The 18,020-nt window shown below is 40.5% G+C and overlaps 2 protein-coding genes across 3 annotated transcripts in view; one reads left to right on the top strand and one right to left on the bottom strand.

Annotated features, from left to right (window-relative positions):
• Positions 1-4,328: 4,328 nt before the first annotated feature.
• On the top strand, positions 4,329-13,721 carry LOC110529861 (ectonucleoside triphosphate diphosphohydrolase 5). Its single transcript, XM_021612474.3, has 14 exons — positions 4,329-4,787; positions 6,417-6,739; positions 7,032-7,111; positions 7,242-7,385; positions 7,526-7,601; positions 8,030-8,065; positions 8,760-8,848; positions 8,962-9,041; positions 9,175-9,236; positions 9,377-9,478; positions 9,776-9,919; positions 12,237-12,293; positions 12,533-12,648; positions 12,810-13,721. The coding sequence occupies exons 2-14, from the start codon at positions 6,493-6,495 to the stop codon at positions 12,894-12,896; spliced, it is 1,320 nt and encodes a 439-aa protein (XP_021468149.2). The 5' UTR covers positions 4,329-4,787; positions 6,417-6,492; the 3' UTR covers positions 12,897-13,721.
• znf410 (zinc finger protein 410) overlaps positions 12,728-18,020 on the bottom strand; it is a 23,389-nt gene continuing 18,096 nt past the window's right edge. For both annotated transcript variants that reach the window (XM_021612471.3, XM_021612472.3), the window contains 4 exons: positions 14,938-15,027; positions 14,533-14,652; positions 14,192-14,311; positions 12,728-14,019 (listed from right to left, as the gene is read on the bottom strand). In XM_021612471.3, coding sequence (XP_021468146.1) covers positions 13,919-14,019; positions 14,192-14,311; positions 14,533-14,652; positions 14,938-15,027 — 431 coding nt within the window. In that variant the 3' untranslated portion in view covers positions 12,728-13,918. The remainder of the gene's footprint in view (positions 14,020-14,191; positions 14,312-14,532; positions 14,653-14,937; positions 15,028-18,020) is intronic.

Raw genomic sequence — 18,020 nt, 5'->3', positions numbered from 1 at the left:
AACAAACTGACCCTAGCCCCCCGACACATAAACTACTGCAGCATAAATACTGGAGGCTGAGACAGGAGGGGTCAGGAGACAGTGTATTATATTAAGTTAAAATAAGTGTTCATTGTTCATTCAGTATTGTTGTAATTGTCATTTATTACAAATATATAAAAATCGGCCGATTAATCGGTATCAACTTTTTTTTGGTCCTCCAATAATCGGTATCGGTATTGAAAAATCATATGGTGATGATTTCATCATAATCCAATGTATCTGTCAGTTCCACCTCAAAAGACAGCAAACTGAAGTGGTTCAGCCGGGCGCTTGTCATTGATGTGCGAAGATGATTTTTAAAATCTTAGTTGTGTCTCCACACTGCATGATGTCATTGGAAGTGTGACAATGATCCTTAACAGAGTTTATATTAGGGAAAATATCATCAGGGCAGCTGTCAAGTACACTCATTATGGAGGAAAAGTCACTCTTTCCCATGTTCATTTTGCGACTCAACTGCTGAATAAAAACAGTGAATTCAGCATCCTCAATTGATATTGCATAATGATCGCATGTGGTTTGCAGCTGCTCTTTAAGGCCGCAGGTTTGGTAGTCTTTGGAAAAGGAGGCTGCCGCTTGCATGATTTGTATGTGTTTTCTTGAAATATTGAGTTCATCTCAGTAATCTGTCTGTCTAGAATGTTGTTACAAAGTTGCCTCAGGTCACTGTCACTCTTGATGCTGAATGTTTTCCCTAATGAAGTTGACTACACTGTAATCAGCAGTTTCCATAAACCCAACAGCATTTTCTTTAATCATTCTACAATGAATGTATCGGATGCACACATCAATAAGTTCTCGTTTAGATTCCCTTGCATTTCAAAGATGGTACAAAACAATACAAAACTGTTGTTTTTTTCTTTTGTATTGTCTTTTACCAGATCTATATTCTCCTACATAACTTTAACATTTCCACAAACTTCAAAATGTTTCCTTTCAAATGGTACCAAGAATATGCATATACTTGCTACAGGCAGTTAGATTTGGGCATGTCATTTTAGGCGAAAATTGGGGGAAAAAAGCGGATCCTTAGGCCTGTTTTCTATTTCTGAGTCGTACTTTGAGATGAAATTTAAGATTTCTAAAACAATTACCATAGATTGCCTCTTCAGTTTCTCTATGCCCTCTGAGTGGAATATCCTGCTTTGCACACATTAAAACAATATCTATGACCACTTAAACGTGCACTTTTTTCTATAAAATCCATGTTTGCATCACCATGCATTTGGTTCAACACAGTCCCAACGACTTCTAGGCCCATTGGTCGCCTTGTAGGATTCACATATTGCAAGGGCGCGAACATGTAATTTGCTATTCTCGTGTTTGCAGCAAGCATTTCTTGCGAGTTTTCAGTTTTTAAATCCTTCTCATATAAATCTGAATTCGACATTTGTCCCAGGAAAGTGCTTACAGTAAATTATATATTTCGCTTTACTATACTCAATCCACACGAACTGGTCATAACACCTTGAAGAGAAGCTGCATAATTTGCCAGCTTTTGGGAACTTTGCTAGCTTTTGGTTGACAGGCTGGTTCATCAACGGGAGACAAATCTGTCGGTGGACCTACTGCTGGTTCACCGCAGCATCAAGAACGAGAGGAGACCGTGGGGTAGGCAAGCATGCCTGGCTCAACGTGGCATTGGCGGTTGTGATTGCGGTTGTTTCAATCCTGGCGCCACCTGTTAAATGTTTCATTCTGGAAGCTATCTGTAGATTGATCCAAATTATTTTCTGGCACACACTCCTTTTACACACTCCATTTGGTTTACCATTGCTAGAACTACTAAATTACCTTAGCTGGTGAGTCGATTCGAGTAAACTAGCGTGGTAGAGTGTGCTAGTTTATGCGCTACAAAGGTTAGCCATGTGACGTTGCCAGGTTGTTGCGGTAAACCATCGTATGACATTTTTTTTAGGCCTATCACTGGCTGCGCGGCTGCTGTGAACAGCATGTTTTCTTGAGTGGTAGTGGAAGGACCACACAACATCACGTTATTCCAAGTTTACTGCGATATAATGGCTATTATATTCATATTTGCGCACAAAGACGTTTCCACCGGCATTTCTAATATAACTAATTGTACAGATACGAAAACATCTCACCTTAACTAGTGTATTTTGTTTTGTCGACATTTGGAAAGTTTACTGACATTTTGCTGTTTTTATCCGAAATGTGCATTATTCACATAAAAAGGTTTAATAGGATTTCTACAAATGTATTTTGTGCTGACAGGTCTCTGTTAGTATTTCAGTGAGTATACATTACAATAATACAATTTGTGATGTTAGTGCCTAGACTTCTGCTCCCGAGTGGCGCAGCCTCTCCGTGCTAGAGGTGTCATTACAGACCCTGGTTCGATTCCAGGCTGTGTCGCAACCGGTCGTGATTGGGAGTCCCATAGGGCGGTGCACAATTGGCCCCGCGTTGTTAGGGTTTGGCCGGGGTAGGCCGTCATTGTAAATAAGAATATGTTCTTAACTGACCTGCCTAGTTAAATAAAGATAACATAAAAATGATGTAATGATGCACCCTGTTTGACATGGAATAAAGATTTCCATTGAATACTGCTGCTTAAGACACTTATTTGCCTCATCGATGAGCTCTATATATTGTAACTATAACTAAGTATAACAGATTCATGCTCTCTCAAGCATGAATCTGGGAGAAACAAGTTTTGTTGAGAAGTTGTAAATTTACGAGTCAGACACCTTTTAGAGCCACCCTTTGATGAGTGGTTAAGCTTTGTGGTCCCTGAAGTTCTTGATTATATGTTCTTTAGGCCACAGAATAACACATGCGACTGGTAGGTTATATGGATGTTTGCATTTTGTAACTTACATAAACGGAACTTCATAAACAAGCTTTGACAAGGCTTTGCTGTTGTTAAAGTACAGAATTAGACATGGATGTAAATGTTTATCGTAAACATTTGACAACACTAGGTAGTCAGATTACCATGGGGTTTGCAATGTTTTTTTTGGCTACAGAGCTTGCTTTTCTATTCATCAATAGCGGAGTCCTGACCAGGGCACAGAGATTTTCCTAGCAATCCTAAATCTGCTGTCTGGTGGTTATTTTGGTTGTGAAAACCCTTTCATGTGGACATTGTGAACAGTAAAGCGGCAGAGTTTCAAACTTTAAGCAGTAAAACTGGTAATTGGCTGCCTAAGAAATTCCTATGTTTTGACAGACAGACCATGGTACTTGTTGCAAAATCCCAACAATGGAAATATGCTGCTGCTGTGCTGGCACAAAACTAATTACAGTGAGTTTCCCTTGACTGCATTGAACATGCTGAAAATTGGTATTGTGGGTTGATTATTTTGTTTCCTCAGCATGTTCATTCTTTCGGGATTAACCTTTATGGTCTTCATTTACATTGTCAGCAAGATTACCTTAATGTATGGAAAACAACAATCTACATGAGAATTATACAGTTTTCTTTGAGAGGGGGGGGGGGGGGGGGGGGGAGCTCCGACTGAGGAAAAATCTTTTGAAAGGTCAACCAACTCGGAATTCCAAGAGGGAAATTCTGGCATCTTTCTAGAGCTCTAACTGTGCAACCTGAAGATCACCAACGTCTTGATTTTACCTGCTTTTTTTCTTTGAGTTCCCAATTGTTTTGCAGCATGTTTTTTTATATTTGATATTTAAAAAAATATTTTTATTAACAACAAATCAATACAGGAAGTACATGTGGGAACACAAGTATATATAAATAATATACAAAGGACAAAAGGACAATTGGGCTAGGGGGTAAAATATTACATTACACAAGGACCTTTAAGGGACATACATACACTTATTATTCTAACAGCTTTTTTGTTAGAGTATTTAATCGTCTTAAAATACAGTTCAATTTCCTTTTGTAAGGTAAGAAAAGGTGGTGTTTTCTTTGTAAATTTACATTTGTGAATATGAAATTTGTCCGAAAGAATAATGAAATGAATTACATAAAACATGTTCAGCTTATTTCTATCGTAGGCAAAGAATCCAAGCAGTACATCTCTCCACAACAGTGTAAGATTTTCATAAATGTGTTCAATTATAAATCTACTGATGTCTTGTCATAGTTTTCATACATGAATACAATGCCAAAGAAGATGCAACACTGTTTCTGGGTGGTCATTACAAAAGGAGCAATTAGAGTTGATGTTTTCCTTAAACTTCTTCATGTAGTGTATATTTATGAATAATTGTGTTAACAAATAGGTACGTGTGTTGCAACATTGTTGTTTTGCAGCATCAATAGGGCGAAGAGCCATGAGGTCACGTTCATGAGCACAACATTGATGACGTAGGTACACCCTCCAGTTTAGCTGTAGCAGGTGGATGTTGACATGAATAGTAAAATCATTAGCTAGCTAGATATGTATTTTTTCTTATGGCTGTGACGACCTGTATTGCCCGAGAAGAAATGTATATCATTTTGTTTTATTTGCAGTACATTTTGTGGTCTCTTCGGGAAGAAGTCACTGATTAGCCTAGTTAGATAGCTAGCACGTTAGCTGTCAATTGGTAAATCGTGCAACGGCATGGGTCAACTGCTGTCAGAAATGAGCTCAATATAAACTTTTGTGCCTATTTTATTCCAAGCATTTATTTACAGAACATGCCACTATATAGGTAGCAGCTATCGTTTCTTTATTTGCATGCAGTGTAAGTTAGCTAGCTAGCACAAAAATGTGTTAATTAAAGAAATGTAGGCGAGTCGACAAGGCAGGACCATGACATTATCAGAGGTAAACTGGCTTTGGCAGCCTAAACAGTCAAATGCTCCCTCTAAACATGAATCGATTCTCAATTGCGATATGGTTCTAGAAACATAAGATCTGCTTTCATAACACATCAAAAAATAATTTCAAATGCAAAATATACACTACTGTACTCTGTTTTAGTTCAGTTCAGTTACAACACTTCTGGCGTCCTTTCATTACACACAGGCGTTTGGTGGCGCTATAGTTTACTAGAACGGGTCAACAAGCGCTGTAACATGGACATGTGGGAACCCTAACGCTATACATGTGTGTGTCGTAATTCAACAATTTGTTTAATGAAAAATCTTTCTGGATTATAGTAAACTTCCAAAGGTTTCCAAAATCGCATTGGAAACAAGCAATTTTAAAGTGTAGGCAAAGCTTCGGGATTATTGTACACAATCCCATGCAGTCTTCAATGCATCAACTGAGAACCAAAGAGGAAGCCCTCTGGTGAACGGTGGCTAGCAGCTAGCTATCATAGTCTTGGGAATTTGACAGCACTGCACTGGAAATTTGAACAGAGTAGCCTTTTAACAGCCTTTTTTTTAACAGGATCAGTACAGAACTGTTTATATTCTTGACAGCTGCAACGTTGTGGTTTCACTTGCAATACTGTAGGTTTTCGATGGGGTTAGTTTATTTAACATGAGGTTATAACATGTTTATTCACTATTAAAAACCAATAACACATTCCTTTAAACAAGGTCAATCAATCAAATGTATTTTATAAAGCCCTTTTTACATCAGCAGTTGTCAAAAAGTGCTTTACAGATACCCAGCCTAAATCCCCAAAGAGAAAGCAATGCAGACAGAAGCAAAGTGTCTAGAAAAAAAATCCCTAGGAAGCAGGAAACCTAGGAAGAAACCTACAGAGGAACCAGGCCCGGAGGGCTTGCCAGTCCTGTTCTGGCTGTACCGGAACCGTTTTCAGTATACGTGGCCAGATCGTTTTTCAAGATGGACTGCATGGACAGGAGAGAGAGCATTGCATTTCTCACAATAGTCTATAGTATTTGTCACACATATAATAGTTGGTTCTTTTTATTTTATTTGTATTTATTTAACCTTTATTTAACTAGGCAAGTCAGTTAAGAACAAATTTTAATTTACAATGACGGCCTACCCCGGCCAAACCCTAACCCGGACGACGCTGGGCCAATTGTGCACCACCCTATGGGACTCCCAATCACGGCGGGTTGTGATACAGCCTGGAATCAAACCAGGGTCTGTAGTGACGTCTCTAGCACTGAGATGCAGTGCATTTAGACCGCTGAGCCACTCTGGCAAAACAGTTGTAAGGGGAGTACTGTACATTTGTCTAACAATCCTGCTTGGTGGAAGTGTCAACGTCATCCTCCAGAAGGCTCCCTTCTGATTGGTGAATGGCTAGTTAGGGTGTGGTTAAAGTGCATATAACTGTATGCTATTGCTTTGGGGCTCTTCTGTTGGTTGTTGCTTCTAGTTGGGACCTTGTGTTGTCTATCCAGTTAGGTCAGGACTCAGGAGCAGTGTCAATTATCTAGCGTGCTGTTGGCTAAACTAAACTTTCCTCTGCATGACTGCCTCAGTGTCCACTCTCCTATTAGTTGAGTTGACTAAGATACCCTTCAGTCCCTCAGTTTTAGCCTAATCCTCCTGGCCTCGTACCCATCAGAGGGACACTCATCTCCTACTCCTTCCCCAAGAGATGTCTTCCCAGGCTTCTCTCCGACCTGCGGTGGTCCTGTCACTGGTTCTGGTTGTGTGGGCTCTGACAGGGCTGACCCATGCCCAGCCCAAGGCTTCTGTCCTGGACTTCTCAGCCAGCCTGGGTAACCTCCTCCCAAGCCTCAGCCGACCAGCCAACTCCAGCCAGATCTTCTATGGGGTAATGTTTGACGCTGGCAGCACTGGCACACGCATCCACGTCTATACCTTCATACAGAAAGACCCTGGTGAGTAATGCTAAAACTCTACTGGAGAGAGAGGAGGTGTTTAGATGCTCCCTGATGTGTTACCCTGCGCAATATAGTGCTATTGAATTGCCCGTTTACTTCAAGCAAAATTGAATTGGTATATTATTAAATGCTCATCAATAAACATAACACTATGTACATCTTCATAAAACATTGTTCATGTTTGCAAATTGTAAATTAAATGCTTATTGCTCCAAGTGGATTTTGTCATCTCAATTGTATGTTTTTTTTGTTGTTGACGGATCGTTCATGTGTATCTTTTGTCTGACAGAGGAGTTACCAGTGCTGGATAATGAGATGTTCCATTCCATCAAGCCTGGTCTGTCAGCATACGCAGACATGCCTGAAATGGTGAGACAGCAGCGGTTGTAATTGTCGATGCAGCAAGTGGTATTCAAATATTTCAAAAACACTTAAAATGGCTTGAGTCCCTAAAATGCACATCATAATCATCATCTCCACCACCACATTCTCTCCCCAGGGTGGGTACACAGTGAGGCAGCTTCTGAAAGTGGCTAAGAAAACCGTCCCCCGGCTGGAATGGAAGAGAACCCCGCTGGTCTTGAAAGCTACAGCAGGACTCAGGCTGCTGCCCTCAGAGAAAGCCCAGGCTCTACTGGAACAGGTAGGGGTGGGAGCTAGGCCACTCCTAGATCTGATAGGGGGCTGGAGCACTTCTAAATCAGGTATGGCACTGCCATAGGTGTTGACACTGCATTCACCCTTTCTACTGTCATCTCACTGTCTTCCCACTCCACCCCACAGGTGCAGGATGTTTTTAATGAATCTCCCTTCTTCGTCCCAGACGATAGCGTCAGCATAATGAATGGTACAAATGAAGGTAAAGTCTCGTCTACCCATAACCCGTAGTCAACCTCCAGTCAGACCTATTCATCAGCACACCAGAGGCAGGCTTCAGCAGTGCTCGCGTCTTGGTGGCATCAGTCACTGTTCTCCTTCGACAGCTTGCTGTACACTTTCTTAACCCCGATCTGTTATGATGACGCTGTAGAAAAAGAGGGTTGTTGTTGTTAGTCTGTCTTGGTTACATCTCAAAAAGGTGTAATTATGTGGTGAATGGATTTAGTGGTTTACCAAATCTTGTGCGGTGTAATTGATTTGTCAGCATTTTGTCTTAAATGATAGCCCTCTTACACAAACTAATGTCAAACTAATGCTTATGCATGTCAAACAAGGGATTTACTGCACTAAACTGCACTGTCAGATCAGTATTACCCTCACTTGAATTATACTTTTTTGTTCTTGTAGGAATCTTGGCGTGGGTTACTGTGAACTTTTTGACAGGTGAAGCTTGTAACTTTTTGTCATAGTACATATTGTAATGCATTATTGTCACTTTTCAAACAATTTTGTTTAGGCTATTATATTATCAGGTTGTAGGCTCAGCTATAAACAGGTAACTGCCAAAATAATGGAAACACAGTAGAAGAGGGATACAAAGTATGTATATTGAAAACAAGTGCTTCCACACAGGTGTGGTTCCTGAGTTAATTAAGCAATTATCATCTCATCATGCTTAGGGTAATGTATAAAAATTCTGGGCAGGCCATTATTTTTGCTACCATGGTTATGCCACCATATGATGACAATGCCCCCATCCAAAGGGCACGAGTAAACAATTTGCCATGGCATTATCAGCCACCAGTTCTCAACCCAATTGAACACTTATGGGAGATTCTGGAGCGGCGCCTGAGATGTTTTCCATCACAAACAAAACACTAAATAATGGAATTTCTCGTGGAAGAATGGTGTTGCATCCCTCCAATAGAGTTTTGGACACTTGTAGAATCTATGACAAGGTGCATTGAAGCTGTTCTTGCTCGTGGGGGCCCAACACACTATTAAGACACTTTATGTTGGTGTTTCATTTATTTTGGCAGTTACTTGTATATACACATAAATCAGACAGCTGACTCCCACCGTCTTCAGAGGGAACTTGTCAATAAAGTTGGTTCAAATGTGAAGCATGTTATTTTAGGTCACCTGTATGCTGAGACCAGGAAGACAGTGGGGATTCTGGATCTGGGGGGAGGATCGACTCAAATCACTTTTCTTCCTAAATCCAAGGTTAGTTTCCATTTGTACAAGTTGATTCATTTTCAATATTGTGTTTTTCTATATTGTGTTAACAGTTTTTATTGGAATGGTAATAACATTTATTGATTGATTTTCCTGTGCAGAAAACCATTGGAAGTTCTCCTGATGACTACATTGCCAGAATTGACATGTTCAACTCGACATATGAACTCTACACTCACAGGTATACAATCTATATCCACTGATGCAGCAAGTATAAACAGTAATATTTCTTCGTAACAAATCCGTAAGGTAGGTATTTGTAAAACTGTTTTCCAAGTAAGATTGATTGATTGATTGATTGATTTAATTGACAGCTACCTGGGTAATGGACTGATGGCAGCTAGACTGGCAGCCCTAGGAGCACTGGGGGCAGACGGTACAGGGATGACATATTTTACATATCATCAGCATGTTTTCTTCATTTAGACAAAATAGGTTTCAGAACATGTATTAAATGTTTACTTTGCCATGTTATTCATAGACCCCCATATATTATTTTGTTACTTTACACTCCAGGGTTAGAGTGGAGAGTGTTCAAAAGCTCCTGCCTGCCTAAGAAGTTCAGAGAGGAGTGGAGCTTTGGAGGACTCACCTACATAGTCAGTGGGAAACCTGATGGTGAGAGTCAGCCAACTCACTATATCTGCTAGAAGTACAGTCAAATATGTACCATAGTAGATCAACCTTGGAACACTTCTTTGGATGGTAACACAAAACATAGCATGCTGAGGTACCTATCAATGTGTCCTCTATGCAGGATGGTAAGGTTTACCTGAGTTTGCTCATCGGGGTATTAGGTCTCGGGTGCTGTTGAGCAGTTTGTCACAAATGTGTGTGAAAAGTGCTATACACATGCATTTCATTGATTTATTGAAAACTTGTCATAATAGTATCCTGTTTCTGTCCCTGTCCCAGGTTATGTGGGATACAAGCTGTGTTACCAGGAAGTGCTGAAGGTGGTAAAGGGCATAGTTCACCAGCCCTATGAGTTGAAAGACACCAGTGTGTTCTACGCTTTCTCCTATTACTTTGACCGAGCCGTGGATGCAGGCCTTATTGGTGAGAGGAAGCACACACTATGACTTACACACAATACTTCAACCAAGCAGTGGAATTTTCAGTGAGAGGACACACACACACAGTTAGTATAATTACTCACTGCTAGAATTAGATTTATTCACCTCCTCCCTCTCAACAGGGAAAAAAATACTCATTGCTGAGGTGATTGACTCCAATGTTTTCCCTAGGATTTCTTTCAGCAGCAGTGGCAAAGTTAGAGGGTTGGGGGTTCATGGTAGTGGGAGGGGCCAATGCATGGTTTTAGGGCAAATTTCCTGCAATTCTATACATTTTGCCATTGGGCAGAGGACATTTTACAGTTTTAAAGCTAGTTTCCTGCAATTCTACAGGTTTTGTCCTGAGGCTGAGAGACACATTTCAGTTTGAAATCATATTTTAAAAATATATTGCGCCATTATATTTTCTACATACTATATCTGGTTTTAGTAGTTTAAGTTTACACTTAAAGATTTTACCATCCCCAAATATATATTTTCTTGCATTGGTGGCAACGATTTTGCAGTGGCGTGCTGCTGCTAAATGCACTTACAGTTGAAGTCGGAAGTTTACATACACTTAGGTTGTAGTCATTAAAACTCATTTTTCAACCACTCCACAAATTTCTTGTTAACAAACTATAGTTTCGGCAAGTCGGTTAGGACCTCTACTTTGTGCATGACACAAGTAATTTATCCAACAATTGTTCACTTATAATTCACTGTATCACAATTCCAGTGGGTCAGAAGTTTATGTACACTAAGTTGACTGTGCCTTTTAACAGCTTGTAAAATTCCAGAAAATGAAGTCAATGCTTTAGAAGCTTCTGATAAGCTAATTGACATATTTTGAGTCAATTGGAGGTGTATCTGTGGATGTAGTTCAAGGCCTACCTTCAAACTCATTGCCTCTTTGCTTGACATCATGGGAAAATCAAAAGAATCAGCCAAGACCTCAGAAAAATAATTGTGGACCTCCACAAATCTGGTTCACCCTTGGGAGCAATTTCCAAACGCCTGAAGGTACCACATCTGTACAAACAATAGTACGCAAGTATAAACACCATGGGACCATGCAGCCGTCATACCGCTCACGAACGAGACATGTTCATCTCTAGGAGACAGAACGTACTTAATTAAATCGCAGAACAACAGCAAAGGGCCTTGTGAAGATGCTGGAGGAAAAGGGTACAAAAGTGTCTATATCCACAGTAAAATTTGTCCTGTTGACATAACCTGAAAGGCCGCTCAGCAAGGAAGAAGCCACTACTCCAAAACCACCATAACAAAAGCCAGACTACAGTTTGCAACTGCACATGGGGACAAAGATCACTTTTGTACTTTTTGCAGAAATGTCCTCTGGTCTGATGAAACAAAAATAGAACTGTTTGGCCATAATGACCATTGTTATCTTTGGAGTAAAAAGGGGAAGCTTGCAAGCTGAAGAACACCATCCCAACCGTGAAGCACGGGGGTGGCAGCATCATGTTGTGGGGGTTCTTTGCTGCAGGAGGGACTGGTGCACTTCACAAAATAGATGGCATTATGAGGAGGGACAATTATGTGGATATATTGAAGCAACATCTCAAGACATCAGTGACCCCAAGCATACTTCCGAAGTTGTGGCAAAATGGCTTAAGGATAGCAAAGTCAAGGTATTGGAGTGGCCATCACAAAGCCCTGACCTCAATCCCATAGAAAACTTGTGGGCGGATCTGAAAAAGCGTGTGCCAGCAAGGAGGCCGACAAACCTGACTCAGTTACACCAGCTCTGTCAGGAGGAATGGGCCAAAATTCACCCAACTTATTGTGGGAAGCTTGTGGAAGGCTATCCGAAACATTTGACCCAAGTTAAACAATTTAAAGGCAATGCTACCAAATACTAATTGAGTGTATGTAAACTTCTGACCCACTGGGAATGTGATGAAAGAAATAAAAGCCTAAATAAATCACTCTTTACTATTATTCTGACCTTTCACATTCTTAAAGTGGTGATCTAACTGATCTAAGACAGGGAATTGTTACTGGGATTAAATGTCAGGAATTGTGAGAAACTGAGTTTACATGTATTTGGCTAAGGTGTATGTAAACGTCCGACAAACTGTAGGGGAAACACTGGACTCAGTGGTGCGTTTAAGATGTGGAGTTATTACAGTGGTGTCCTTGGTTGTCGACTCAGTGAGTGAGATGAGAAAGGTTGCAGGCCCAATTGTTAGTATGATGGAGATGTACTGTGTAGCCCTGCTGTCATTATGAATGATAGTGTGATAAGTTTCTTTCTGATGGAAAGGTTAACGACCCCAATCGCTCCTCTCTTTCAGACAGGACCCAAGGAGGAATGCTGGAGGTCAGGGACTTAAAGAAGAGAGCTAAAGAGGGTGAGAACCAGATAAGCCCGAATCATGATATGCATAGCAATGGATTTATCATTACTATTTAGTGAGAGACTTGCTTCTCTGCGCAGTGCACTTCAGACATGCTGTGCATGGCAATGTATTATACCCATATCAGACTTACTGCGCTGTGTACTGGAGAAGTGTCATTGGCTGAAAGTGTCTTCCTCTCCTCTTTCCTTTACTGCACTGATCTGGAAACTGATTTTTGTTTCTTATTCCAGTGTGTAACAAGATGTCTAAGTACCGTCCGATCAACCCCTTCCTGTGTATGGACATGACCTATATCACCTGTCTGCTCAAAGACGGCTTTGGCTTCAAGGAGAACACTGTACTGCAGGTGAGACAGTAAAGCCGTAATGCACAATAGTCCCTTTTGGCAAGTCAGTAAAGCAAAACAACAATTTTTAAAGACAGGATCAGTTCAAATGTTTTATTTATTTAAATAAATACAAAAAATACATGTTGAGTGATTTGGTGTGTGTTGTCTCTCTTCCCTAGCTGACTAAGAAAGTCAACAACGTGGAGACAAGCTGGGCTTTAGGTGCCACGTTCAACCACTTCCAGAACCTAAAGATCCACAGATAGACAAGGAGCCACGGGTCTGGGTGGGCAGGAGGGGAAAACCACTGGATTAGATGGTGCTCAAAAATAAATGGACTGAGGAATTATTGTTGTTTTAAACATAAACAGCCTTTGTTCCTGCCTTGTTGTGGATTGTAATGTCTTAAAAATATGCCTTGCATCTTTGACTTACTATTTGACTATGAAGATTTGACATTTCTGAGATAACATTACAATTGTTACAACTATTTTTGTTACCCAACACCTAAATGGTTGGTCCTATAGTTCAGTAGGTCTGTTGTTTTCATGTGACTGGTTGCTATAGCACAGTGGTCTCATATTATTTACATCTCTATTAAAGCACTGGGGGCTGTCGCTGACTGAAATGCCACTATAGTTGTGTTACTGTATAAAAAGGTGGATATTTTGACCGTCTGTTTAATATCACTTGGGTGTGATCTTTATTTTCATTAAAAAAATAAACTGGTATGAGAGTGTGCTTTGCAAAAAAAAGTGTGTTCAATTGTTCTACATGCAGCCCTCTGTGCATCAAATCTTACTGTGCTTCAGTTCCAATAGCAGCTTGGGAGTTTGGAACTGATTTCAACGTTTCCTTTCCAAGAATGATGGAGGACGGAGCACATTGCTGTGGAGCACATTTAATGTCCTTTTCAAATAGTCTTACGTCAACTATTGACTTGATTCATTTGTGAATCAAGCTAAAAGCAACAGCCTTAATATTGTTTTACAAAACACTGCATGTTGAGCTTACACAATTGATTTAGTACGTTTCAACAATGACAAATCCAGGTAGCTACATGTACTTTCTTTTAATAAAACTCACGATTTGTATATCTGTCTTATTTCTTTGGAAAGTCACCTGATAGTTATTTGTATTTATAAACTACAGAAACATTTCATACTGTCTTTCTCAAAATAAAACCCTTAGTAGCTAATTACAGATATCTACAGGGCTAAAAGTGAAGGATGCATCTATGTACAGAGGGCTTTGCCTCAAATGCCTGAGATTTGCCCAACAGACTTGACTACAACAGGGCCACCACATCCTCTGGGTATGTGTGGCTTGCTGTTGTCATGGTGACCAGGTCATGGGGTTGAGAGAGAACAACCACCGAGTCTGCCGAGCCTAGAAAGGAGGAGGAAAGGAAGAAGAGGATGGAAGGCATTAAATAACTAACATGGTCATAGGCTGTTCCCATGGTTTTGGACAAGAATATAACAGCGTCGCTAACTGTTGGAGAGTATCGGGGTTTTGCATTTGTGACGGGTTGTATGACAAGGTGTGAGAGTGTGTCTACCTTGGGTTCGCAGCATGGCATGGTGGACGTTAATTGGATCAACCCCTGTAGTCATGGTGACCATGGTGTCGACGGGCGACCCGTCGGCCTCCAGTAAACTGCTGTGTGTCAAAGCCTCACCTGTCAATAACACACAGGGGACATACTGTACATTACAGGTATGTTTGTGTGCCATATTGAACATTCCAGATGGTAAACAACGGGCTGGTTCCACACACACACACACACCAAGGCTGCGGCTGAATTAGGTGCGTTTATGCTGGGTTGGAACTGGAAGAAAGAACGCTCGTAACCAGGCTTGGAGACCACTAGCCTAGTTTGTGTGTGTGTGTGTGTGTTACCCGTTTCTCTGCCCTCGTTCCCCTGGGCCTCCTCTCCATGTCTCTTCCTCATGTGAACGTTCCTGCTACCGCTCTGAGAGAACGTCTTCCCACAGATCCCACACTGGTGGGGCTTTTCTCCTGCAACACGATAACACATATCAGTGGTTGCATCTTAAATGGAACTCTATTCAGTGCACTACCTTTGCGCATAAGGCCATAAGGCTCTGGTCAAAAGGAGTGCACTATATAGGGAATAGGGCATCATGAGATACAACCAGTGACACACACTGAAGCTAAAGTTGTGTGTTTGTAGACAGTAGGAACTCGATTTCCACATATTCAGTTGACATATATAAACGAAGCTAACTGTTGTAATTTCACTATATATAGACTGAAAAGCTGAAACTGGCGTGTTGTTCTCACCTGAGTGTACGAGCATGTGTTTGCGTAGACTGGAGTACTCAGCGAAGGACCGACCACAACCATCTGCTTCACACAAGAAGGGCTTCTCCCCTGCAGACAACACACACACACCAATTAATGATCACGTTTCCCACACACACACACGCACGCTTGAAGGCACATACAGTTTTAAGGCTTCTCACCTGTAGACAACACACATTGTTAGCACTGAGGTGGTGTGCCCTAGCAGGAAGACCACTGTGTGCAGCTCACCCTGCACTATCAGCTCCAATGTAAATAACATGAGTAAGTCTACTTCTGATAAGCTTCCCAGTAAAGAATGAAAGACAATCAAGCAACCCAGAAATGTGCTAAAAAAATTGCCCATATTAACATATGTAGCCTAAGAAGCAAGGTCCATGAAGTCAATAACTTGCTTGTTAACAGACGACATTCATATTCTGACTATCTCTGAAACTCACTTAGATAATATCTTTGATGATACAGTGGTAGCAATACATGGTTATAACATCTACCAAAAAGGGGCGATTTTGCAGTACAGGAATCACATTCCTGTAAAGCTTAGAGACGATCTAATGTTAAATAATGTTGAAGTAATATGGTTACAGGTTCATCTGCCTCACCTAAAGCCCATTATTGTGGGAAGCTGCTATAGACCACCAAGTGCTAACAGTCAGTATCTGGATAATATGTGTGAAATGCTTGATAACTAATGCTGCAGAAATTTGCTTGAAAGCAGTATCCAAATCCATAGGATGTAGTGATCACAATATAATAGCCATATCTAGGAATATCAAAGTTCCAAAGGCTGGGCCTAATATAGTGTATAAAGAGGTCATACAATAAGTTTTGTAGTGATTCATATGTTGATGATGTAAAGAATATTTGCTGGTCTGTGGTGTGTAATGAGGAACAACCAGAAGCTGCACTTGACACATGAAATTGCTTATTCCAATCACTAATGAACACACACCCATTAACAAAATGACTGTAAAAACTGTTAAATCGCCTTGGATTGATGAGGAATTTAAAATTGTATGGTTGAGAGGGATTAGGCAAAAGGTATGGCAAATAAGTCTGGCAGCCCAACTGGCAAACGTACTGCAAATTAAGAAATCATGTAACTAAACAAAAATACAAATAAAATATGAAACAAAGATCAATTATATAAAGAATGATAGTAAAAAGCTTTGGGGCACCTTAAATGACATTTTGGGGAAAAAAGCCAACTCGGCTCCATCATTCATTGAATCAGCTGGCTCATTCATCACAAACCCCACTAACAACCCCACCCAACCCCACCAAACTACTTTCATGATTTCTTTCATTGGCAAGATAAGAAAACTTAGGGATGACATGACAGCAACAAATGCTGACACTACATATCCAAGTATATCGGACCAAATTATGAAAAACAAGAATTGTACTTTTGAATTCCGTAAAGTCAGTGTGGAATAGGGGATTTTTTTGATGTTGTCTATCAACAATGAAAAGCCACCGGGGTCTGACAATCTGGATATAAAATTACTGAGGATAATAGCAGACGATATTGCCACATCTTCAGTTTAAGCCTACTAGAAAGTGTGTGCCCTCAGGCCTGGAGGAAAGTGAAAGTTCTTCCACTACCCAATAGTAGTAAAGCCCCATTTACTGGCTCAAATAGCCGACGAATCACCCTGTTACCAACCCTTAGTAAACTTCTGGAAAAAAAGTATATTTGACCAGATACCATTGTATTTCACAGTAAACAAATTGACAACAGACTTTCAGCACACGTATAGGGAAGGACACTCAACAAGCACAGTACTTACATAAATGACTCATGATTGGCTGAGAGAAATTGATGATACAATTACTGTGGGGGCTGTCTTGTTAGACTTGAGTGCAGCTTTTGACATTATCGATGATAGTCTGCTGCTGGAAAAACTTGTGTTATGGCTTTACACCCCCTGCTATAATGTGGATAAAGAGTTACTAGTCTAACAGAACACAGAGGATGTTCTTTAATGGAAGTTGCTCAAACATAATCCAGGTAAAATCAGGAATTCCCCAGGGTAGCTGTTTAGGCCCCTTGGTTTAAAAAAAAAAAGTATATATTTTTTTACTAACGACATGCCACTGACTTTGAGTCATCCTCATACATAGCAACTCAACACTATACACGTCAGCTACTACAGCAACTGAAATGACTGCAACACTAAAGAAAGAGCTGCAGTTAGTTTCAGAGTGGGTGCAAAGGAATAAGTTATCCCTAAATATTTCTAAAACTAAAAGCATTGTATTAGGGAAAAAACATTCACTACACCCTAAATCTATGTGGAAATTGAGCAAGTTGAGATGACAACTGCTTGGAGTAACCCTAGATTGTAAACTATCATGGTCAAAACATATTGATACAGTAGTAGCTAAGATGGGGAGAAGTCTGTCCATAATAAACTATCAACAAGGCAAGTCCTACAGGCCCTAGTTTTGTCGCACCTTGACTACTGTTCAGTCGTTTGGTCAGGTGCAACAAAAAAGGACTTAGGAAAATTGCAATTGGCTCAGAACAGGGCAGCACGGCTGGCCCTTGGATGTACACAGAGAGCAAATATTAATAATATGCATGTCAATCTCTCCTGGTTCAAAGTGGAGGAGAGATTGACTTCATCACTACTTGTATTTATGAGAGGTATTGACATGTTGAATGTACTGAGCTGTCTGTCTAAACTACTGGCACACAGCTCAGACACCCAAGTCCAGAACAGACTATGGGAGGCGCACAGTACTACATAGAGCCATGACTACATGGAACTCTATTCCACATCAAGTAACTGATGCAAGCAGTACAAACATTTTTAAAAAACAGAAAAAACACCTTAAGGAACAGTGTGAAGCAACACAAACATAGGCATACACACACACGATAACATACGCACTATACACACACATGGATTTAGTATTGTACATATGTGGTAGTGGTGTAGCAGGGACCTGAGGGCACACAGTGTGTTGTGAAATCTGTGAATGTATTGTAATGTTTTTTTTTTTTTTTTTTTTAATTTTTACCCCTTTTTCTCCCCAATTTCGTAGTATCCAATTGT

The sequence above is a fragment of the Oncorhynchus mykiss genome, chromosome 8, assembly GCF_057628025.1.
Source record: "Oncorhynchus mykiss isolate SJ-2025 chromosome 8, ASM5762802v1, whole genome shotgun sequence".
NCBI classification, from domain to species: Eukaryota; Metazoa; Chordata; class Actinopteri; order Salmoniformes; family Salmonidae; genus Oncorhynchus; species Oncorhynchus mykiss.
Note: the sequence above shows the minus strand (reverse complement) of the source record. Positions and strands in the feature narration are given on the sequence as shown.

What these genes read in the sequence shown, in the direction of transcription:
- LOC110529861 (XM_021612474.3), top strand. Translation starts at nt 6,493, where the DNA reads ATGTCTTCCCAGGCTTCTCTCCGACCTGCGGTGGTCCTGTCACTGGTT. An exon ending in ACGCAGACATGCCTGAAATG is followed by an intron (nt 7,112 to 7,241) that starts GTGAGACAGCAG and finishes TTCTCTCCCCAG; the next exon opens with GGTGGGTACACAGTGAGGCA. An exon ending in TATGAACTCTACACTCACAG is followed by an intron (nt 9,042 to 9,174) that starts GTATACAATCTA and finishes TTTAATTGACAG; the next exon opens with CTACCTGGGTAATGGACTGA.